At 30.2% G+C, this 26291-nt stretch overlaps 2 protein-coding genes across 5 annotated transcripts; one reads left to right on the top strand and one right to left on the bottom strand.

Annotated features, from left to right (window-relative positions):
- Positions 1–388: 388 nt before the first annotated feature.
- LOC124530740 (formylglycine-generating enzyme) lies at positions 389–3151 on the top strand. The gene is made up of 4 exons (XM_047105006.1): positions 389–1007; positions 1158–1329; positions 1534–1693; positions 2018–3151. Exons 1-4 carry the CDS (start codon positions 482–484, stop codon positions 2156–2158), a joined length of 999 nt encoding a protein of 332 aa, XP_046960962.1. The 5' UTR covers positions 389–481; the 3' UTR covers positions 2159–3151.
- On the bottom strand, positions 2392–25815 carry LOC124530738 (elongation of very long chain fatty acids protein AAEL008004). Of its 4 annotated transcripts, XM_047105002.1 has the most exons (10): positions 25590–25815; positions 12350–12403; positions 11644–11713; positions 11116–11198; positions 10834–10941; positions 8589–8672; positions 7591–7647; positions 6237–6479; positions 5142–5294; positions 2392–4117 (listed from the first exon to the last, which is right to left on the bottom strand). In XM_047105002.1, the coding sequence occupies exons 3-10, from the start codon at positions 11699–11701 to the stop codon at positions 3965–3967; spliced, it is 939 nt and encodes a 312-aa protein (XP_046960958.1). In that variant the 5' UTR covers positions 11702–11713; positions 12350–12403; positions 25590–25815; the 3' UTR covers positions 2392–3964. The 4 variants fall into 4 exon arrangements, with proteins under 4 accessions (XP_046960958.1, XP_046960959.1, XP_046960956.1 ...); XM_047105003.1 differs by lacking the exons at positions 12350–12403; positions 25590–25815 and adding an exon at positions 11993–12088; XM_047105000.1 differs by lacking the exons at positions 8589–8672; positions 12350–12403; positions 25590–25815 and adding exons at positions 9153–9233; positions 11805–12024.
- Between the last annotated feature and the right edge of the window lie 476 nt (positions 25816–26291).

The raw sequence follows: 26291 nt of genomic DNA on the forward strand, positions 1-26291 counted from the left end.
AAGCTTGAGTTGCTTATTCTAATTTAAAAATTGCCATATAAAAAAATTTAATGTCAGATGTCTATCTAACATCGTCTAACTAACATCGTCGTCTATCTAATAGGATTTTTTTTTTAATTAGGTACTTGTTCATTTTGTTGACTGTCAACTCACAGCTACTTAGTGTCTACATTTTATGTCATTTTGTATCGACGGATTTTGTACTTTTATAAACAAAACTCAGACTTAAAATTTACTAATAAAATAATGAATCACGCCATGGTAAAGCCTTGAGTTGCTTATTATAATTTAAAAATTGCCATATAAAAAAATTTAATGTCACATGTCACTGTCTATTTAATAGAATTTTTTTTTAATTAGGTACTTGTTCATTTTGTTGACTGTCAACTCACAGCTGCTTAGTGTCTCTGTCTACATTTTATGTCATTTTGTATCGCCGGATTTTGTACTTTTATAAACAAAACTCAGATTATTACTTAAAATGTTAATAGCTTTTGTCCTATTAACCTTCTTACAATTTCAAATAATAAGTAACGTAGAAACACATTGTGGGTGCAATGTAAATCGTGATAAAACTGACACTAATGATCAAAAAAAATGTTTTTATAGCACTATATCAACAAACCAATGTCCTGCTAGGGATCAAAACGATAATAATGAAAATGCAGCCGCAGAAATGGTTTTAATTCCAGGAAACACGTATCAGTTTGGTACCGATGACATTATAATAGATAGTGATAAGGAAGGTCCAAAAAGATTGGTATTATTAAAAAGTTTTTACATAGACAAGTTTGAAGTTTCGAACAGGGATTTTAGTGTTTTTACCGATGCAACTAATTATAAGACTGAAGCCGAAAAATTTGGTGATAGTTTTGTGTTCACACTTTTTCTCAATAGTACATTTAAGGAGCAATTGAAGGATTTTCGCGTGATGCAAGCACCTTGGTGGTACAAAGTTTCGGGAACTAATTGGAGAAATCCTTTCGGTCCTAATTCCAATATAACAGGTTTGTTTAATTTCACTATTGTTTTCAAGAAAATTGAAAATATAATACTTATGAATTACAGATAATTCAGTCTTTTGTCTGTGACATTAATGTAATAATATATTTTATGCAAAATTAATAACATCTGAATATTACTATTTATTTTCGAAGATATATTGGATCACCCAGTTATCCATGTATCATGGAATGATGCAAAAGCCTACTGTTCTTGGAGAAAAGCTAGATTGCCTACTGAAATGGAATGGGAAGCAGCTTGTCGTGGTGGGCATAACAACTATACTTACCCATGGGGGGACAAACTCTTTCCTAATAGAAAACATATGTAAGGTTTCAACACTATATTTAGATAGGAATTTATTAATATACATTTTGTTTTAGCTGTGTTGTTTTGGTATATTTAAAAAGACTTTAAATGTTCTTATATGTATCTTTATAAATAATGTTGATGCTTCATATATAAATAAAATTCCATATGTACTTAGATGTTTGTAAATATTATTATGTACTCACAGAAATTAATATTCAGGGCTAACATATGGCAAGGGACATTTCCAAATCACAATTCAGCAAAAGACGGATACATTGGCACAAATCCAGTACACCTGTTTCCACAGAATGATTTTGGTCTCTACAATATAGCTGGCAATGTTTGGGAATGGACTGAAGATTTCTGGTCCAATGACAATGTAAGTCATCTAAAATTAAATATTGCATGTCCATCAAAGTTTTTAACTTTTATTAATACTTATAAAGTTGCAAGTACTTAGTTTTTAAAGATAAATCATTGATTATGTTTTAATAAAAAAATATGTAATGTTTATTTTTATAAAAAATATAGCAATAGCATTTTGCATTTAGAAGTAATTTTCTTAACTGAGTTTCTTTTAAAATGAGTCTCTTAAACAAGTAAATTTTTAAAAATAAATCTAATTCATTTATTACACAAAGTGCTTTTGAAATAAGTAATTTTTAGTTTGTAAATGAAGCTCAATGCTTTTTTTTTCTTTTAGCCCAACGAGAAGGTAAAGAAAGGTGGTTCATACTTATGCCATCGATCATACTGCTATAGATACCGATGCTCTGCACGTTCGCATAATACAGATGACAGTTCTGCTGGCAATTTAGGATTTCGCTGTGCTAAATCCGCATAACTTATCTGTCCATTTTACAGGATATTTTGATACGAATTTCTCTTACAAGTACTTAATAGTCCATATTGTTAAGGAATCTCGAATATATTGATTCTAGTATGTAAGTCTTTTGAATTGTTTTTATGTGTCTAGTCTCATTATCTTTATGAATAAAACTATGTTTTTTTGTCTAAGAGGTAATTTCTTGTTGTAACATTTCTTGTAACAGGTGTTGCAGTAGAAAATGTAGTACAAAAATTTATCTTATAATTTATTTGCATTTTGTATAAAAATTGCAATATTACATAAACGGATTTCAATATCACTAATGAAACAAAGTTTATATTTACAACAAAATGGCGAGCTTAGCTTGTACCTGCTAATTATAACACAGCTGTATGGAGAATGCAAAGCACCTAATTTCAGATAAGTACAAAACAAAACGGAAGACTAAAATTGAACATTAGTGGTTATTGCTACAAAACCCGTTGTTATGTTTAAACCTTCCTTTTTGTTACATGTAGTGAAAAATGCATCATATTACGTAGTAATACGCATATTTTCACAACACAAAACAGTAGTATGCATTAAGCCCCGGCCTGTCGTAATATCCCTGAAAACTTTTCTTAACTAACAATTAACATAATTTTGACTAAATAATTTTGTACCCTCATGGTAATTGTATAATTAATTAATATAATGTTAAGTTTGCAGCGACATTGGGACAGTTCCACACATGTATTTGGTATATAAATAAAATTAAAATTAAACAAAATAAATAACCAACACAACCATCTAAGTGTAATAAAGTAACAGCATGTCATTTTGTATGGTCTCAGTTCTCTCAGGGTGACCAGAGTATGATTGAGATGTTGATTAGATAAAGTTGTATACAAATGTTCATATATATTTTATACTTTAGTTTCAGTTAGTTTTATACAATTGATAATGGTATCTGCTTATTGTTATTAATATGTACATACAATTTACAATAAAAACGATGTTCCTAGTTCATCACAAGTTTTTTTGTTAAAACATAATAAAATTTTATAAAATTTAATTTGATAACATTTATAACATTGGAAATATCGCATCAATAAGAATAAGATTTCATAAAATTATTTTTAAATAATTGACAATTTGTTTCTGTAGCAGGATGTATTTTAGTGGAAGTTAGAAATAAAAACAGATCTCTATACAAACAGTGAATTTGATAAAATCGCTTTCCAGAGCTAAACTAAAAGCAAAATAATTAAAAATTAATACCAGTACAAAACGCTATGCGATCACGACTCCTAGCTAAACTTTGTATCAATAAAATAAAATGTACACCATCGATACCGCTTAACTTTATATACACTAGATAAATCACATTTAACACTAAAAACGGATCAGAGATGCGGTTCACTGCACCTCATTCCAACACCTTTGCCCGGGAGGTCCGAGTTACGTCGGACCCACTTATCATACATATCTCGATTAAGTCAGTATTAATAGTCTAAACTGTCCGTCTTCCCACAGAATTCATAACGAACGAATCGCTCGGCGCGGACGAGGAGGTAAATCGAAGGAGTTTCGATTTAAATTAAAAAAGTGGATAGTTCCCATTCCTTCAGTCGTTTGAATATTAAATACTATGTCTTTTAGTAAAAAAAGTAAATTTCCCACTGCTGAGATAAGGCCTCCTCTTCCATTAAGGAGAGGGTTTGGACCACCACCACGCTGTTCCAATGGGGGTTGGTGGAATGCCTATGTCTTTTCAAATTTCTCATATAAACAGGCTACGAAACGTCAGTTGCAAGAGTGTCGGGGCACGAGGTCGAGAGGTCAGTTGCCGGCCGGCAGCACGGTGCGCGCGCGCACGAGTCCGTGCGCGTGGCCGTTGGCGTGCGCGCTGAAGCCGTTCTTGAGCGCGCCGTTCTTGTACATGACGTCATCGGCCAGCTCCGTCGTGCGCGGCTGCGGCGACCGCGCGCGCACCTGCATACACGCAAATAACTTTATTAAATACAGAAGCATTATACTTTATTATTGATGGTCAATTGAAACACTACCACCGGTTCGGAAAAGATTTATTCAATATAGAAGCATTATACTTTATTATTGATGGTCAATTGAAACACTACCACCGGTTCGGAAAAGAAAATATGTCCTGAGAAGAACCGGCGAAAGAAACTCAGCGGTTTTTTTTTGTTTGTCTCATATATTAGGGGTTGTCCATTAATCACGTGATCTTTTTTTAGCATTTTTTAACCCCCCCCTCCCCCATTGGTAATACGTAGTGAGGTTTAAGACCACCCCCCCTCCCCCTTCTCAACATCACGTGTATTTTTAGTACCTACAACGAATCTTAAAATTTTCTGAATATTATCTTAATTTAAATACAGGTATAAATTATAATCTTATTTTATTCTGAAATTAAGGACCATATTTGTTTAAAAATCGCGCTTTAGACGAAAAAATAAATACACGAGATATCTTACTACACCCCCCCTCCCCCTTGTGTATTTTCGTGATTTTTATCAAATCCCTTTCAATCCTCACGTGATTAATGGACAACCCCTTATATGAATAAACAATTTAATATGAGATGAAATAGCCAGGAGCCCATAGTAAAGGCATTATATATATGTCGAGACACATTGTAATCTGATAATCAGCGCGGGACAGGCACGCCACTTCTACCCAGTTCACAATGAGACCGCTTCCCATCGATAGATTACAATAAAGCGAAAAATAATACGTTAAATTGCAATCATATTTCCACGGTACCCAATATTTCGACAGATTATAATCTGTCATAGACAGATTGTAATCTTACGGTGACATATATATGTCTGTCTATACATGAAATTTCTCAATCCGTCAGTTCATGTAAGCTGTTGATTTTAACTCTTCTAATTGAACAGTTCGATTTTTAAAATAAATTGGAATTACCAACGTATCTCGCATATAAAATTTTACAGAATTTAGGAAATTAAAAATAAAGGGTAGTTCATCATACCTTAGGTTTGGAGTATGACTGGTTGTAGAAGTCTTTGAATAGGAAGAAGAACATGACAGCGTGCATGCCGATCCACCAGACGAACGCACGCGGGTAGTCACAGTCGATGAAAAGCAGTTGGAAAGCGTGCACCATTATACCGACGAACTGCACCTGTGGACACGATATCGTTTATGGTCTATTTGCTATCGTGAACGCGATCTTATCGTTCGCTTAAAATCATGCCATCCAAGATATTATAAATATAAATAAATATGAGACAACATCACATACATTACTCTGATCCCAATGTAAGTAGCTAAAGCACTTGTGTTATGGAAAATCAGAAGTAACGAAGGTACCACAAACACCCAGACCCAAGACAACATAGAGAACTTATGGTAATCTACATCGACTCGGCCGGGAATCGAACCCGGGACCTCAGAGTTGCGTACCCATGAAAACCGGTGTACACACCACTCGACCACGGAGGTCGTCTGAACTATTCTCAGCTACGAAGACTCTACAGACTAAACAGTGATTTATATAAACACCCTTTCTGTGTTTTGTAGCAAGCATTGAATAAAGACACAATTTTTCCATAACTAAAACTGTCACAACAATGACTGACTTTATACTAAACCCCAAAATAAGTAAGTATAATATTACTTCAAGTGATAATTAGGTAGCATCACTTGAAATCCTTCGAGCGATTATCGTATGGCGTAAATATATCGTTTTTATATAAACACACGGACAAACAAAACCCTTTTATAGTATCGTATTAAACGTTGGCATTCAATAACCAGGAAACAACTCATAAATATCTCATAGTCGAAACAAGGACTTCTGTTAAGGAAAATGATTGGATATAAAATGAGGTTACGCCTTGGAATTGTTACAGAAACAGTATTAATAGACCATTGAGACTTACTTATAGCATTTTAAACATCTTTTTGCTATGAATATTAGTAAGCGGACATCGTTATAAAAATAAAACTTGAAATACAAAACGTTATATAGACTGTTAAAATTTTGAATGTCAGTGAAAAGTATACCTAAATCTGCCAATAATTGCGTGAAATGGTTGGTGTAACGAGACCTTAAGGTACTTACCATCTGCAATGTTGTGAGGTATTTCTTCCACCACAGGTACGGCCTTAGTTGAGGTCCCATGGCTGCCAACATGTAGTACGAGTACATTACGATGTGTACAAACGTATTCAGGAGGCCGAAGAAGGTGGAGTGACCGCCCGGAGTGAACTTCACTCCGAACCACACTGACATTGGCATCACTCCGTGGTGGATTACGTGTAGTGTTGATACGTGATCGAATTTCTTTCTTAAGACAAAGAAGATCTGAAACAAATCATTATTTGCCAATATTAATGCTACTATTTAATGTAATTAAAACTTTTTGGTTTATCACTGAAATTTGTACAACGAAAATGGTTTGTGACAACAGTTTAAACGTTTAGCAAACCTTTTTTTACAGTTCTAAGTCATCGTTTATCTACTCTTTGCTGAACCAGCAAAATTATTTTAGCTACCGAAGCAATATTAAAAGTCAATTACGTTTGTACAAAAAACAGGCTAAACCAAGAAAAAACTAATGTTTGTACAGTAAAATCGGATAGCATATCAATATGTTTGCGTATTCACGATACTCCTAAAATATGATTATCACGATATGACTTGACGCAAATCGCACTTTGGTGACCATTTAAATATAGCTTTTTTCCTTAATTATAATGATACCCGGACAATTCCAAGCGTCAGTTACACAGGATGTAAACGATAGTCAATTTGAAGTAATTTTGATGTACACAAAATAAAGTAAGTAGTGGCAGGCGCACGGCATGTGCTTGCTATGCTGTGGCACTCAAAAACACATTAACATCCTATGCTTGACTAAAGCATTTCACGTTAAGCCATTTTACGGTGGCTTTATGTTTTTATACATGTCCTTTAAATATTAATATTATTGTAGTTAATGTTGCGTATCATTTTGTTGACTATCTAGTTTGTTTGACCGATCGAGATGATCAAGTTACAAAGGTAGTTTAGTTTTTTTTTAAATCGACGTACTTATTCCGTTACCTTTTAAGACAAAGATCTATTTTATTATGACAAAATATTTTAGCAAGTAGTTCATATTCATTTAATATACAAACTTACTTTTTAATATTTAAATGTAATTCTTCACTTTGTTTGTCTTGAACTGAAATTATTTACTAAGCTAAAGTAAAAAAAATAAAATAAAAATAGTTAATATTATCATTTAAATATAGTTTACTTTACTTTTATATATTAATGAATTTACTTATACTGACTGTTTTAGACTGTTGTGTCCAATAAACCAATTTTGTCGTTGGTATGAATACCGATATTTTTTTAATTGTCACCTTTAACAACCACAAAACTCTTATATATGATATTATAATATTATATTTAAAAAAAGAACACTCACCGTATCGAAGAATTCAGTGAACTTTGAGAAGTAGTACCACCAACAGGCATGAACCATCTAAAACACATAAAATAATATGAGCATAACGTTTTCGAACCAATCACATTTGCAAGAAAGCATTATTTGAATATCATAAATAAAGCTAAATTTAAGCTAAGCAATAAATAGAATAGCTTTTTCTGGCTATAAGCTCGTTTTAAATGATTATTTAATGTAATTATTAATTATTGAACTAAATGATTTATTTATAGACTTCCATGTTACATTAAATCGAAATTAGCATATGAATGAATATCTTACAATAATGAATTGGTATGTATCGCAATATGTGGCGTTAATATCTACAACTGGCCTTATGACGATGTATTATGACGCCAAATGGAATGATTGTGAGATAATTTGTATTTATTAACATTTTAATGACCCGTTGAAAATATGTATTACCAAATGAAATATTCTTTTAGAAAGTTTCAAGCATATATATTTTTTATATTTATATAGAAAACATATTACACAAATTATGTCACAAGTTAGTTATGAATTCATTTTTTGTAGTAAAACAAGTGGATAAGTAAGGGACGTCTCATTTGTAATATATTTTTGTAAGATTTTCTTTTTTTTTTAAATTAAATGTTTCATAATAATGTTTGCACTAGATCCACTAATTTTAACAATTGTTTATCTTTCCCATTGATTTGTTAATATTGATCGTTCAATTAATTATGATAATGATGATTATTGGGTACAAATTATGATAAATATGTAGATCGAGGGGCCAAACAGTCAATCTATGTCAGTTTATAAGAGGGCCTCGTACGGCAAAAACGGATACGAATAGAGATTCAAAATTTTATAAATTTCTAGAAAGTGTTGTGTTATTGAATGTGAAGTGTACAAGTGAAGTGAATATACGGGGTGAGGGGCACTAAGTGATCGTACTACAGGAATGAAAAAACACCGAAAAGGCTAACTTGGGTTAAAAACTATAGATAATTCACCCTCATCGTTTGTGGATTTTTCGAGTGGTCGACCGGCTGACACTGAAAGCTATACCTGCCTGTGAACCAGCCAGCGGCCCCGATCTGAAACAATATGCCGACACCTGGCCCTGTGTTATTCGTATAATTGCATAGCATGGCACTGCGAGCCGTCGCACGCAGACCCTCGGTTAATCACCACCCGACTTCTAACGTACGTAATATATTCATAAGAACGGCTACACATCACACACGTAAATTAAAAAAAATATAGATTGTCAATATACTTTAGGCACACACATTTAACTGATAACGCTTATCAAGGGCGTTCAGTTCATTGCACCCTCAAGACGAGTATTACCTATATCTTCATTTTTTAATTAACGCATGTGATCATGCATCGGTACTCAAATGTTAGTTTATAGTAACTTAATTGTACACGTTTTAAAATCTAAATACCGTAAACACCCTGTATCATGGACTATATACAGAAGTGGGATCCTGAAAATAATGTATGTCTATTTACAGTGAGGTTAGTTTTAATTTTAATCCGATTCGAACATTTCTGGTTCTTGCTTCACTTACTCTAGTAGCAATAGGATTGTCAGAGTAGTCCACAGGTTGGCATCGTAAGCTGTAATGTTTCAGCCAGCCTCCCATCAAGCTCTGAGTACATTTTATGAAATTAATATATATAGGTGGTCAGTGTTACTACTAAATAAGTTAACCGCATTTAAGCTACGTTTCACGCCGAAATCAATTTAATTTATATTAAAACTCCTTTACCATTATATTAAAAATACCAAAAATAGAATAAAATAAAATTTATACCGATATACAAAGCTTAGGAATTAGCTAGTGTATTTGATTGGAGGTTTAATTTGAGAATTCCTCATGTTAGATCGCTTATTTATAAAGAGGAAAGTAGCAACATTTAAAGGTAGAAAAACAGCATGGAGCAACAAATATATTACATAAAAAAAAAATTGATACTAAATATAGAAAACCTAAATAATTTTACGACACGAAGATTAATAAATATTTATTAACATTTAAATACACATCATAACTACTAAAATTGTGAGTTTTCAACAACACAATTTCCTTATTCCTAATGAAAAACTTACAAAGAGTGTGAGTTTTAAGATATTGTGATCTTCAAATTATTTAATTATTATGCAATATGCATTGTTTACTTTCGACCCAAGTAAACAATGAATTATGTAACAATTGATGTGTGTAAATCAGTGAGTAATATTTAAAAGAATGAGAGGTCACTGCAAAAGAATTGTAATATCTCATAATTAATGATTATGAGGTACTTGCAAGAAGTTTATCTGTTACTCTGATCAATTATTATATTCATGTATTTATGTTAACATTAAACTTGCTTAAATAGATTTTTTTAATTATCTTATAGATAAGGGTTAAAAAGCTTGTACAATTATATTTACAAAAAAACTTGCTATACTATTTTTTTTAATTGTTTTGCCATCAGTACCAATTATTTTGTGTTTAGTCTCAAGATTAAACTAATTGAGCACAACTAAATATAGTGCTCTCTCTTTCTAATACTGAAAGACGATGGCAAGTTTTACCGAGTCATTAAATTGGTCTGTTTTTTTAAATTTTTTACTACTTTTGTAAGAAAAATGCATGTAAACTTTCATTTAACCAAATTAGTTCTTTAATTATATTGTTATATTATTTTTTGTTTTTAAATAAATGACTGCAAATTATTAATATACTGTTCACTGATTATTGCTAAACGAATATTAACAATTTTAAATAAATTTTTCTTATTAGTGGTTCCTCTGTACAAAAATAAAAATTTATATTCTGAAAAAAAAAGGGGTTACACATAGTCAAATATACATAGTATACCTGAAAAACTACAACTATAAATATTATAATTTCCTTAAAAAGTCTAAAGGTTAAGTAATTTAAACAAAAAAATAAAATTAAGTGTAAAAATGTTTTACTTACCACTGTGTTAATCAGTAATTGAATACAAATGGAGGGTCAACATAAAGATTAAATAATTTACATTAAAAAAAATTAAATACTTCAAAATGAATCAGTCATAAAAAGAGCATACCATTTACTGAAATTATCATATAACATGTTTTAACAATGTATCAAATCTTCAATCAAAAATACAATGACCTTGACAAAACACATAAAGCTTGACTACATACATAGAACAATAGGATTATTAGACTAGAATATGTGGTAACTTAACAAAATTTAGTAGTGGCAAACTTACCTCATAGAATAGCCATGCGCTGAACAAAACTTGTAAAAAGTTGTAAACTATTAAAACATTTTTTAATTCATAGGGCTTTCTGTTTTCCATAAAACGTGGTCCAAGAACCTAAAAACAAGAATAACTTTTGTTATAAATATATTAGCAAAGACTACATTTAGAAATTCTATTAGCTTTACTTAGTAACACAGACATTATTAATTTTTCTAATTTTTTTTTTTATATTTTGCAAGTAATAATAATGACAAAGGTATCAGTATTAAAATATGAATATCAAATTACCTTGACTAGATAAATATAACTTAGACATATAAACAATGTAGGGAATGGGGAACTCATCAGGAACCATGGATTTGTCCGGGGATCTAAAAATAAAAAAAAATATATATTAATATTTGCACCATACTTAAATTTATAAAAAAAAAAATAATCCACAGATAATCGTTAAGTACTTCCTTCCATAAGTTTAAAAAGAATAAAAAAATATATAAATTTGTTTTTCAGTATGTTTTGATGGTATAATAGAAACACAATTTTGAAATGACCATTAAATAATATATATCACATAATAGTAATATTGCAAAGTTATTAATATTAATTATTTATGAAATATGATTGTGAAGTTGAGGTTACGAAAATATATCGAGTTTTATTTATCACAAAGTTTGAGATTATTTAAATTATTAAAGAATGTGAAAATAAGTTTTTACCAAAACCGTGTGAATATATCATTTAATCCAAAATGTGTTTCGCCTAATATATATATAGAAAATCAGCTACTAGGTTGTGATAATAATATCAAGAACTCACCTCCATATTTATCCATAAAAATGTGCATATCATTAATATATTGTAGAATTAGAGCCATTTTTTGTGCTGTCTGAAAAAAGTTTTTACATTTAAAGCAAATTGTAATGAAGAAAAAAATATATATTTTGGTTTAAGGCGGGGATGAGATAACATCAAGATACCTGTGTCGGAGGAACTCTGACACAATATGTGCGAAACATACAACTATATCACTATTAGTTCATGTTCATAAAACTACACTTTTTGTACTGTTCAATTTTGAGAAACATAATAGGTTAGTTTATTTCATAAAATGTCATTATTTAATGCTATAACGGAGATTGCAACATAATTTTATAATTTTAACTACCTTTACATGTCTTTACTCGTTATTAGTCACTGACTGTTCTGCAAAATGCTGGTCGGTTTCTGACGTTTCTGCGATAGATGGCGTAACGCAATGTGACGTTGCTACAGCTTATACAAATTGATATATAAATATAAGAATAAAACCTTGACCTCATTGACAAAACACCGAATTATTATAATTATGTTGTGATATTTTTAACAAAGTAATCCATAATTCAAACAAGTAGTATATTTTGTATTGCTGTTTTTATTTATTCAGTGACTTCATTTTTTATATGATTGTCGTTAACTACCTACTGTTTCATATCAATTCTTCATTAATAATTAATTACTCTTAGTATCCAACATCCATAATTACCTTAGAAATGTAATTGTTAGGCCTGTAACGATGACTGATTTATCGTTGCAATATCTGAAAAAAAAAGAAATATGGAATATAATAGTAATAATTAAATTGAATCGAAAAATAAGTTCATCAAGCGGCAGTGGTTTAAGTATTTCATTTTTGGAATTTTATATTTAGAGTAAAAATTGTTTCGAAAGTGAAGTCATTTCTGATAGTCTAGAGAGGTCAGCCACCGTCCTTCATTACAATTTTGCAAGGAAGTGGATGAACGACCTGTTACAACAGGCAAAGGTCGTGCGCTGTTCTTGACGGGGCATATTAATTTGATATAGTTATTAAGTTGGAAGTTTTATTTCTTTCGCTTCTAATCGAATTAAAAGTTAAGGTTCTATCAATTGACCCGGATTTATAGACATTACTTTTTATAATTAATGCAAGTTAGCGTAAATTTAGGGCTTTTTTTAAATCTAAAAGGATACTTTCCTGGTGCTATAAGGATGAGAGTACATTTTTTGATGTCCATCAACTTATACCAGTTGTTAAATAAAACAAAAAAATATAATTTTAATCGTGTTAAACTAGCATATGTTTAAAATTATTAATACCAAAAATATTAAGCAAAAAACATATTGTTTCTATTCTAATTATTCATCAAAAGTAAGAGTCTTTGTTAATGGACTTTAAACCACCAGGCCAAAAAATTATCCATACCTATTAAAACATTAGTTCCAAGTTGGTAAAACTAGTAAGATTGGACTTTCTTAAATATATCCGCTACGAAAGATTATAGATGATCATTCAAGTCTATTTATATTGTATAAAATGAATTACGTAACAGTAACAAATGGTTAAATCGATACGGTTATTATGAAATTGTTATAATATTTATATATGTATCATGCATAACATCTTATTGTTATGTTGGAATGCTTTATAATATGAGATGAAAACAATTTGTTTTGTAATCTTAAAGAGGATTTTATAATTTTATAATAATTCATATCGAAGTTAGTTTGTTACATACGATATAGTAATTTACACCTTATGTGTATTGTCTTAAGTCCGAAACAAATAAATTTGACGATAAGATTGAATTTAACACGTGCCCTATATTTATGAATAGACAGACGGTCAAACAACCTAAAAATCAAATAGCGAAGGTGACGTGCACCTAAAACTCATTAGATATAATATAGATCAGAATAAAATTTTAATAAATTAAAAATCATGTTCAATTTAAATTTATAATTATTGCATTGGTAGTATTTACAGTTGATATCATCTTATGATATGCCGTCTGGGGAATTCATGATAACAGATAAGACTACGTATAGTAAATTGTATTTTTAAATACTTAAATATATTGGACCGATTTATTTTTACTTTATCGTTATATTAAATTTTTTCTTAAGTCGTCTGAGTCTATTTCGTGTGTTTGACAATTCTATTTCCAAATATCTATTTAGTAATAAAATTGATAAAGCACCAAAGCCAGTCCAAATATGTAATTGAATTAATACTAAATATATTTTATAAGCAGTAAAAATTATTAACGTGATACTTTATTAGTGAACCCTTTTTTACATGTTTTATAGTCCACTTTGAAATTCAGGCTTTTTCGCGTATTACCCGAAACTATTGGTTTAACAGCTACAATTTGCAGTCTTTTTAATTCATTTATCGTAATCCAGAGATCATTTTAAATCTTGTGATAACAGGAAGCCAAATTATTAACTAAGACTGTAAAAATCACGGATTTGCTTTGCATGCATACCCCGCAATAAAACAACATATTATTTATGAGCATGCATTAAGTAATATTGATTTATTGTCTATATTATTAATGTATCTTTTATAATATTTATCGGACAACTAATTTATTAATTTACTGAGTTGCAGCTAAATCGCATAATGATTTCGTATACGATTTAAATTGCTCAAATTATGTGATCTTGTAATAATTACATATTTAGTTTCTTTTTATAATATTGACCTTCTTTATATAATATTTTTATTAAACAACGTAGGTGTCTTCTTGCGTGAAAATGGCAATAAACCAAAAGGTTTGGATTACATGAGCGATTTCCACATCGTTAGGTTTTCCACAGAGAGCCAAGCTATCAAGAGAGAATACGTTTTACCGACATTATGCATAATACCATAATATTGGAGTCTGTAATAGCATACTTGCCACTCCTTTATCAGAGGGAGCCAGCATGCTATGTAGGCTATTTAAATGTTCTATAAATAATGTCGATGTAGGTATTAATAGTAACTAATTATATAATTTAAACATGATTTTACGGAAGTCACTTAGTGACAAAACACCGTCTAATAAAATAGATAAAAATAAGAAACAAGCTGCTTTTAGTAGGTATTAATTTTATTATTTGACGTCTGTTATTCCTTTGCTGGCGTTTTTATTATAAATATTTATTTCAAGAATTTTGCCACATCGGTTGGCACTTGTGGTTATTGCTCTGCTACTGGCTGGTAGATTCTAAGATTAAAGTATTCGAACCAACAAACTCATCATCTGTATTATATTACTATGTCATTTTCTTTAGATACTAGATAATATTTAGTAATATATATTAACATATGAGATCTCATGGTTGCAGCACATGTCGGCACTTGATTGATTATCAAAGTAATTTACAAAAAAAAGCATCGGATATAGTTTGAAAGTAACCATGGTCTTACTAATGGCATACTCTTCATACCAATGGCATTGTTATAACTTGAATTCAATATAGGCGTATCCAAAGTGTTCACTTAATTAAATAAATATATATATGCCCATTTTAACATTACTTTAAATGTTTATTATGTTTGAGATTTCAATATTTCGTCATATGCAATAATGTTACGTGCTGTGGTGGAATATAGTGAATGGTCATTTTATGATGTAGAAAAGCATTTCTTCACGTTTTGCTCGTCAGCATATAATACTAAATAACGTTACACATTGTCTCATCCGTTCTGATTAGATAGATAGGTAAGATAAGATAATGAGGAAATGTACAAACAAAAGCGACAAGCTAATAAAATAGAAATTATCTGTACCTTTTAGTAAAGTTTCAATAATAACGTTCATTTTTGGTTATACATTTTTTTACATATGTCTAATCGGTTATCATATTGTATTGATGACAAAGTGACTTCATTTGCTGTAGTTATTCTGTAAGTAGGTTATGACGTAACAAGAATGCGTTTATTACGACACTCAACTTAGTATACGCACAAAACATGGTTTGGGAATGCAATAATATTATGAAACAAAGATTATAGGCCGTTCCTAAATATCTATTTTTGTTACATTAATATATTTTTATTGTCGTTAGTATAGTAATCTACTAAGTGGGTCATTGGCTGCACGTCTAATTACGTAATATGGAATCGAGCTCGCGACTCGCGGTTACTTGCACTAAGAACTCTTCGCACAGCAAGCAAGAAGACATTTTCCAGACTATAAAATTATACATTAAACGAGTTTTATAATTTAGAACGCTTTAAGCAGATATGCATTGTTGCTCTTATACCGAGTGTGTCAACGACATATATAAGTGGGACAATGAAACCAGTGTTTAAATAACCGAATTTCTTATAATACGATAATTGTATTATCATTTTGTTTATACGATAAATATAATCAAATGAAATTATGAAGCAATGATTATTTTTAGTATGAATGTTTGGTCAGTTTTAATGTATTTTTATCAGTGTTTTCTAAGGAGGTCAAGTAGCTAATTTTTAAAAGGTTGGCATAATGCAATCCTTTGCGTCGTTATGTATGTAAAGCTATTAAACCTGTGCCTGATCTCTTTAGGTAGTATCGGGTTACGTCTCACTATATGAGAGTAAGAGATCTCTTGCGTAGGTTTTAAGATTAGCTTGCTAGATTAGCCGTTGCCGATATTCAGTTTCAGGGACATAATAATAATCATTACATTATGATTATATAAGACTTGACTGTTAAGTATATAGATATATAATTATATATTAATTAATAGTTCACACCTTAAATAAATATCACTGCCCGTTCAGTATTCAAATAAAAAAAAAAATTGGAATTTCTACAATTTGAAATCTCGTGATGTATTGTTCAAAGTAATGCTTCATTGCACGCATATCATAAGTTACATATGTTATTCGACTACATAGGGTTAATAATCCTTTGGCCTCTGTATACTATAATTGCAAAATTTATAAAAGTCCTAAACGTTTGTGTTAAAAGAAAAGACACATAAAACTTATGATACGAACACGGTATCGATGCGACCGCCTCCGGGCGGATTCAAATATAAACATGAGGAAGTGCATTTCTTATAGAATTAAGAAAAAAACCTGTTCACTTTATTTCGCCAGTTCGTCCCAGATCTTAGGTGTTTCTTTCAAAACTATCAAAACTTTCTAAACTTATTTCTAGATTTTTGACCTGAAGATCTATATGTAAGTGTTATACTTACATATTGAATATATATTATTGTCTTCGACATTATTCTGTGGTGTAGAACATATGATAAGCAATCTTGCTCGGCGGTGAGAAAAAACATTGTGAGGAAATCTTAATGTTTCGAGTTAAGCAAATGTGCCACGTTTGTTCGGAAAACTTAAATACAATGTATGTAAAAAACTTAGAAAAATTAATTATGAATTTAGCCATAAAATTTGTAACTTTTAATAATTGAATTATAAATATGATAATCAATATAACTTGTATTTGCACCAACTACTGAATATAATATTTTAATTAATAATTTTAATAATAATCTATTATAGTATAATAAAATAAATCGTACTTATATAATGTGTCGCCGTGCTGTAGGTACAGCCTATTACTACTATTTAGGACTGTTTAATGTGATTATTTTTATATCACGTAACTGTTCAACTTTTGTCAAGTGGTATTACACAAATAATGGATACGATTCAATGTAAGAACAATTGAGCGTCGCCAGAATATAAGGAGCCTATTAACTTTTAATCTGTCAGAGACACCCTTTCATTATGGACGATTGCTCAGTATACGAAGTATTGTAAAATTATGTACTAGTTGTTCTAAAATAATGTAACCTTTTTTATTAATCAGTGGAAAGAAAGGAGAATATAAAAATAAGAAGAACCGTATCCATAAGTGTTTCTCATTACGAAAATTTAGCACATACACAAAATGCTCCGTTGATTATGATATATGTATATACATTTCGATTTGAAATACTCGTCGATAAAAAGTTCAATTATAGCAAGATAATTAATGAATTAATCTTTTTTTATTAGTGGTCAATATTTGCGAAGCGATTAAGACGAATATATTTTTTTCTTATATAGATACAATGTCTATTTTTAAAAAGGAACTTAACATTTCTTTCTACAAACTGCAGTTTTATTAACAATTATTTTGAACACAAATATATTACAGTAACAAGTTCAGTATTTTTATGTTTCATTTATGATATCGTGAATATTTAATTGCTAATTTAGCATTCATATATTTTATTTGTGTATTTAATTGTTTACTAATTAGAAACGATAAGCCAATAAAAAATTACAATTGCATTGTTTAATTTCTCGTGAATATCGTCAATGCCTCAACAAACATATTAAATCCATATAGAACATTTAAATACCTTTTTTTTGAATCGGATTAATTTTGCCCAAAGGAAACAATCTTTAGATCTGTTAAAATTAAAAATAGAATTTCAGGGTTAAGGCATCAATGTGAATGCCCTTTGTAGCGGATGAGTATAATTATTTATTCATAAAAATACTACAAAATAGTATAAATAAAAATATGACACTCAGTATTGTTGTGTTCCGGTTTGAAGGGTTGAGTGAGCCAGTGTATCTACAGGCACAAGGGACATAAATAATATCTTAGTTCTCAAGGTTAGTGGCGAATTGACGATTTAAGGAATAGTTAATATTTCTTACAGCGTCATTGTCTATGGGTAATGGTGCTTACCATCAGGTGGCCCATATGCTCGTCCAACCTATACCATAAATAAAAACACGTTTTAGAGGCGGGTATAGGTGTAAGTTATTTATAATATATTAATTGTAGCATAAAAGTTAATCGTATTGAAATATTCGTTCTGTAAACACATTATATTGCAAGTAATGGTGATATGTTGCTTTTTGCATATTCGTAACGTCACGAAAGTGTAGAATGAAAAATATTTAACTTAAACTGTAAACTTTTTTTAATTTATTATTTCATATATGATTTAATATTTTGCTTTTTTTGTAAACAAGAGGTACTAATTCTTCTTAACATATTGGTGCAGAATTCACGACTAATTGCAAAAGAGTAGTTTTAAGTCGTAAAATTTAACAAAGAAATTAACCTTAAATTATTCACAATGTAATATTTATTAAAATATGGTATATGATATTATACGTGTAAATAGGTAGGTATCTAAAAATTATATACAAAGTGTTTAAATACTTTTTTACTTTTTTTTTGCTTTATTACCTTAATTATACTTTATTACTTAACTATATTTAATATATTTTTATAATGTGTAATTACTTTTAAAAGTTTCAATGAAACGAAGTAACAAGGTTCTGTTCAAGTGAATTATATAGACTTTTTAATTGTACATAATATACAGTTACATTTTATGTGTTATGTCCATGACATAGATATAGTTTTTTTAAATATTCTAGGAATGTATACGATGAACTGAATTCGTGGTTATCTTGGTCAATAGACATTGGCGCTGTAATAAATATTAATTACTTATACAACGTCAATGCGCCCCCAAGATTTTAATATAATTTGTACTGGTAACACTTTTATTTATAATTGATACATGGCCGAGATATCTTTAAACCCCAGCAACAGTTTAAATATTTAATTTATATTCAATAATTTCTTATTAAAAGTCAATGTAAATATTCATTATACTTAGTATCTTTTTTAATGGTATATATATAAATGAATGATAGGAATATTAATGAAGTAAATACATACTTCCATGTTATGGTAATATATATATGATTATATGAGTCACAAACTTTATAATTCAAAATGGTGTGGGGAAGCCCGAACGTTATTGACATTCCATTGTTGTCCCTGGTGCGTATCTCGGACTATGCAGCATATATTAAAGTTAAGCGTGTTACTATCTCATAACAGACAGCTGATCTGAGTCTTTTATTTCTGGCTAACAAGGAAAGGCAAAGTCCAAAGAGGTTATTATCCTAATGCTTTCTGATACGTTCTCTTTTTAAAATATTCGTTAAATTTAAATTAACAGAACTTATAGGAAAAAATTATTTATAATCTTTTAAGATACATGTACTTAGTATTATTCTTTCCTCAATTATTTACGTCAGTCGTATTCGAAATTTATTTAAAAGTTAAGTTTGCCTGTTCGGACTCAAATAATATATTTTAAATTATATTCATGTCATGTCCTGCCCTAATCAGAATGAGGAATAAACGCACTAAAGTACTTACTAAGTCGAATTTATAACATGTTTTGCATGGAAATAAAAACGATATATTTATTTGAATGTACGCAGGTGCTTACAATACAATAAAGGTATTTGCAATTCAATAGTCATATATTATGTGACCATAATGTTATTTAATCTAATAATATAAAATAATTCTTCTCATCTTTGCAGAACATATTTAAACTATTAAAAATATAAATCATCCTATGTGTAAAAGTTTACATAATAAATTGAGTTATCATTTTATTACCGCACTTCACACGTATTATTAGTAATAGTAACACAACGCCATCGACATTGACAATGGAATAGCGCATGCCTGCACGCTATTTGTCGACGAAAACGCCACTTTGTAATTGAAAATAACTTTCAATGTATTACAGCGACGAGCGCGCATGAGGAGCGGCGCAAGACTGTGAAAGTACTAATCTGTTTGATGAAAAACTATTTACTTCATGTTAAAATCTTTTAATGTACTCTGTTATTCATCCTAAAAAAAATTAAGCATATTTCAAAAATCGAACACTAAAACTATGCATTACTAAATTAATCGGATTTTAAATTTGGATCTTTGCTACATAAAGTAAAAATAAAAATAGAAAATCACTCTTTAATTTTAGATGTGACATTTCTTAGAAGTGTTTATCGCGGGAGTAGATGTATCGTATGGTGTCATAGTGTCGTTTAGTATGAACATATTATGAACTCGAAGTTAATTTATTCTATTTACAAATCTCGTTATTAAATTACCGAATATTATCATATTGCGATTTTTATTTTCGCTTCGAATGTATTATAGAACCAGATAGTGAGATTCAGATAAAAAACTTAAATGGCGATAACAGCAATAAGTGTCGGTAGTGATTATCAATTTTATAATTAAATCACTACATTGGTACGTATGCTACAAACAAGGTTCTTTTCGGCAACATATAAAACTGGGGCGTCGGTAATTTAAATATTTTTGAAACGAATTATCGAGGACATTATTCAATTATTCAAAATAATAAATAAATATAAGTTACTACGCTTGCTTGTTAAGTTTTCACGCCTAAAGATCTAAACCGATTGATGATTAAGATGTTTAAAATGGCGACAGCTGGTAGGCTAAGTTGTTATTAACAAAATTGTTACACTAACCAACACTACATAATGATGAAAGAAATAAAAGAAATTATATCTTATTTTAAAATATTTAATTCTCGTGACCCATATAAAGTGATTCATTTGATGATTTCACTATTTTGTTTAAACACTACAAAACGTTACGAACAGTAAGAGGCATTGAATGTTTAAGGTCAAAGTTTCGTAATATTGCAATCATGTTAACAATGGTAATGAAGATGATGTTGAGAGCATCATTGTTTAAGCTGTCTATAAATCTTAAATATTGGAAAATAAAAGTAAAGATTGAGACATTCTTGATATACCTACAAAGTACTTACGACAGGACTTTGAAATTTTTATTTTACACGCGCATAAGTTCAAGGATTTTTGTTTTCACGGGTAAAATTTATCAGAAAAAGTTTAAATGAAAACTTTGATATATGTCTGTTTAGGTCATGTTAGATTAATTTGACTAATAATAAAAAAATATCAATATAAAATAATAGGTTAGGCCGCACTTGAGAATTTTTTCGTACGATTAGCCTGAATTAGTTTTGTTTCTTTTTAACCTAATTTAAAATGAAAAAAAAAAAACAAATCATCTATCCCAAATAAATAGGATAAGCAAAAGCAATTGTTAATATTATTAATTTTTACGAGGTAATCTATCAACTAATCGCCATTGCTCATTAACAGTGACGTAGTAAGAAATTTTGGCCATTTCTTACACCGTCAATGCGCCATCAACCCTATGATTAATGTGTTATATCGTTCTATTGATTCAATAGCCCTTCAAGCCAGAACACATTATAAGTATTTCTGCTTGGAAGAACGTGTCATGAGTAGGTCTTACCCACCAAGATAGGTTATTTCAGAGCGTGTAAATGAGGTTTTTATTAAAGAGACGTTTGTTAACGTCGTCGTTTAATTGACGTTTCTCAAATGTTGTCTAGTCGTTTGTTTCGAGTAGAAGACTTACAAAAGGATATCTGCTATCTTAAATGTATTTTTAAAGGACACACTCTCATCTTTTATTTATAGTTACAGTACAAAGCTGGAGTGTTCGTAATTTGTATGCTTAAACGAGTTTACCACAGGAACTATCAGTCGGATTTGAATAATAATTTTTGCGTTAGATAGACCGTTTATTGAGAAAGGTTACTAAATATATTTTACTTAGGTACTATTGTATAACTTCAAGAAAGACTTAAAAGGGTGGAGAAGTAACCGTATCTAAATTTCAAACAGTAAGCAAATTATATATAAATAAACATCTATGTATATGAATTTAAAGATGGTCAATTCGTATGGAACATCATGTATTTATGTAAAAGCTTACACTAGAGTAAAGCAATCTCTTACCTAACATTTACATCGAAGTGGAGCATGACCAAATAGTACACAGGGGATTGTTCTTGGGCAGTAGGTATATTAATATACTTAACTAATACATTTAGGTCCATGTAAGTTTGTGCTGAAATCAGTTTTCCATTATTAAAGTAATGGAATAATTCACAAGTAAGATGTTCTAATGACGGCGCAAGTCACTATTTCTACACTCAAATAATTACATCGTGAGTACTCAGGATATTGCAAACGGTTTGTAATCATATTTTACAAATTGATGCTGACAAAAGTGTGTGAGAAATTTACGAGATTTTGACGTATTAAATTAATTATGTTCATATATAACGGGTATATAAATTACTTTTATGTACTGTATTTTTCTGTGGAAATGCATAAATCTGGTATATACCAGAACATAGAGTTGTTAAGAAAAGAAAATTTAAAAGAATGTCGGATAAACGGAACTGATAGCTTATAATAGATGTTGATGAAGTTTACCGTCGATAAAAGTGTTTGAAAATACCTAATGTTTCATAATTTTGCATGCGTCATCGCCTGTCACATTATCATCTTATGTTTGGAAAGGTGCATTAATAATATTATATATTGACAATATACTTAGCGCGCATGTTACCTCTGTCAATACATAATGATCATCATCTATTTATTCGAATTGATATGAACATATTATCATATTATAAGCAGCGAGCACATGGGAAGCAATGCGCCGAGACGAACCGTTTTGTTTTTATTGTTGAGTGTGTTGCTTTGCTGCAGGCCGCTTGCGCAACACCCGGAGGCAACACGCTCGACCCTGAACTCAATTCGGCTGCGATCATTTTGCAACTAATCACTGGTCGTTGCGCCGCAGGTAGACAACTCTGGCCGTCGCCGGCACAAATGTAAACATTTACAGGCGTCGTCGGTCTAACGTACGAGGCCGAAACGGACGTGCTCCCTGACACCGTACACCATCGAATAGCAATCTTCTTTTAATGTCCCCCTACTCTATCACCTAATTTGTCATGTTTCAAATCAAAATAACCGATGTCTACTTACATGAACGTTGATAATGATACGTCGTCTCAAATGCTAAAAATATCTTAGGCAGAAGCAAACAACACTTCCTATTGAATAATGGTCATTCATGGATTAACAGCTTCAAGGTAGTTTATCTTTATAATTTCCATGTCAGAATTGTGTTTTTGCAATAAAACATACGTATCGTATAATATCACGTTCTAATGACGTTATTAATGTTTTAACTGGTAATGTTCCTGCTCAAGAATACACAATACATGTTATAGAATATGTTAATTGTTCCAAGAATTCAAACATATCTTTAGTGTTTTAAAACTTTCCCAATACAAATTTTCAAAAACAATATTGTCTATAACACGCTAAACAATTAACAAAAAGCACTTTGTTTGACGCTGGATAATATTTTGATTTAAACCATTTTAACTCTTAGGAATTTTAAATCGTTTCTACGATTTCATGGTCAAAAATTAATAATCATAAAAAAAATATATATACTTAAACAGAAAATTACACATATGTGTGGCATTGAGAAAACCTGTTCCAATGAACCAAAAATATCGCGGTCCAGCCAATACAAATGAATAAAATTTGTATCATACTTGGAATATGAATTAGCCTTTAAAAGTTAAATCCGCAATTTGAAATGCTATACTCGTTTATTGACCTTCGAGGATTTCCGATGTTAGCTTTCCTTGTTTAGTTTTCTCGTCTCCATTATCAGTCTTCACCTCTCAAGATTTTTTGCTGAAACATTTTCCGACATTGCATGGAAATGACGATGAATAGTGCAAATTGACCTTGTTCTATTACGGCAAAACTGATGTTAATTAATAATCCACATTCCAAGTTTTTTTTTTTATTAACTTTAGCTAACAATAGTTTAAGCAATAAATTTTCGTTTACACTATAAATTTTCATAACATCAATATAGTTGGTAAACGATTGATTTAATTTAATCGATTTATGTACATATTATAAGTAGTTACGAATACCTATATAACCAGTACAAGAGGCCAAGGTCAAGGTTAATAGTGTAATTAAGAAATTTATATATTCTTTCACTTTTTAAAATCACTATAATATAATTTTATGATAAAATAGGACATTTTCAGTTTTACGTAATTTGTAGATAAGGAATGTATACAGAATGACTATCAACTACTACCACTAAATTATTCAAATAAATATTTGGTTCGTTTAAATATTAAACATAGATACTTTGTTGTAACTTAAATGTAAGTTTTAACAGGAAGTATTTTAAATAAGTTATTTATTAATGAGAAGCATATGAAGATCTGCACCCGTTTAATAGATCATTCAATAATCTATATTCTGACTATTATTATTTACACTCAAAAAGGAGTATATGTTTATAAGCGTAGCGTTCGTAGCGTAAGTCTTAAATACGGTTATAATTAAAGAAGTTTAATCACCGAATAAGCAAAATATAAATTAAAATTTGAGATTCCAAAATTTTATTTTCAATATCGTCGTAGGCGATAGAAGGGAGTTAATCTCATGTCATGTCAGTGGCCAGTCGACGTGACCTTACGTCACACGTCCACTGCTTTGCGCCGACACACGCGTGGGGAATACTAACGTCTGCAAAACGCCTTGGTGGATCCTTGGCTTCAAAACCGAGCTCCTTTCTTAGACTATTGCGTTTAATGAACATTTTTCATTATAACCTTAAACAATACTCTGTTTCACCTCGAGGTAACCTAATTTGCTCATCCCTTTCAGGATATCCGAAATTTTAAATGTTTTTTATGGATTATTGAAAAATTAAATGTTCAGACGTATCGTCTTTTTACCAAGATTATTTTATAGATTTGACCTTTGATTTTAATTTATTTTATATACTTAAATTTATATTTTTTTAAATGAAGTTTAGAAATACAATACGATAACGTTATACAGCTAGAGTCATAGAACACGTTACAATTAATAAATTGTTTTGATTAACTCATTATTTATGTACTTGTAAGATAAAGAATAATCGTATGAATAAGTTACTCACAATTAATAAGATTGTACTTATCTATAATTTTGGTGTGGTGGTTATTTAAAAAATATAAAATTATTAAAAAAAATAATTAATATCTATGATTTTTGGTATTTAAATAAATTTAAAATGGACAAGGGTTTATTTTTTAAGCCTAATTCACGTATTATCGTCCCGTGTTTACAATACTGTTAAATATGAGTATGATACAACCCGTCAAACCGTATCACATGATTCAGACAACGCAAACTGATTTCATAATTACTTGTATCGTCATTATGTTCTCACCTGGTAGAGATTGTTTTTGCGGAACGTCGCGATTGTTTCCAGCTTGTCCAGTTAGAACACAGTCACTATCCGAGTGGACAGCGAATGTCCAATTCTAAGGTAACGGTCAGAAGTGGGGGCGCTGCAGTTTCGAATGCGCGAATCGCGCGCAATTTTCGCGGTACTACGGTAACTACGCCTGCGCTCGGCGTGCAGGTGTGATCGATACTAACTTCGTTCCTCATCTTCAGGCTCTTTTATCACATCGCATTCACGCGCCTTCAACTTGACTTCTCGTAGCTTATGTTTATTCCGTTTTGCAGGATACGACAATAACTGGATTTTTATATATTGTAATTTTAAAATGTATTTTCTTGAATATTATTATAGATATTTGATTATCAATACAAATGGCGACTAAAATAGCGGGACAGGGACTTAAATTGACAGGATGTTTAATCACAAACACTTAAAAAATCATGTAGGTATATATTAGCAAGCATAATACAGATTTTTTTGTTTCTTTACAAATTAGTATGTAGTTTGATGTGTATAAAATACTGTAGATTATGCGCATAAAATATACGAAGTATTTTTTTATAAATTCTGATTCTGAAAACATTTTTTTCATATTATAATATATCAAGATGCATCCTAAAATATATTATTCTTCAAATTTTAAGTTCGTTAAAATAATGACAAAACTATAATTACTCAGATTAG

The sequence above is a fragment of the Vanessa cardui genome, chromosome 6 (assembly GCF_905220365.1).
Source record: "Vanessa cardui chromosome 6, ilVanCard2.1, whole genome shotgun sequence".
Taxonomy (NCBI): Eukaryota; Metazoa; Arthropoda; class Insecta; order Lepidoptera; family Nymphalidae; genus Vanessa; species Vanessa cardui.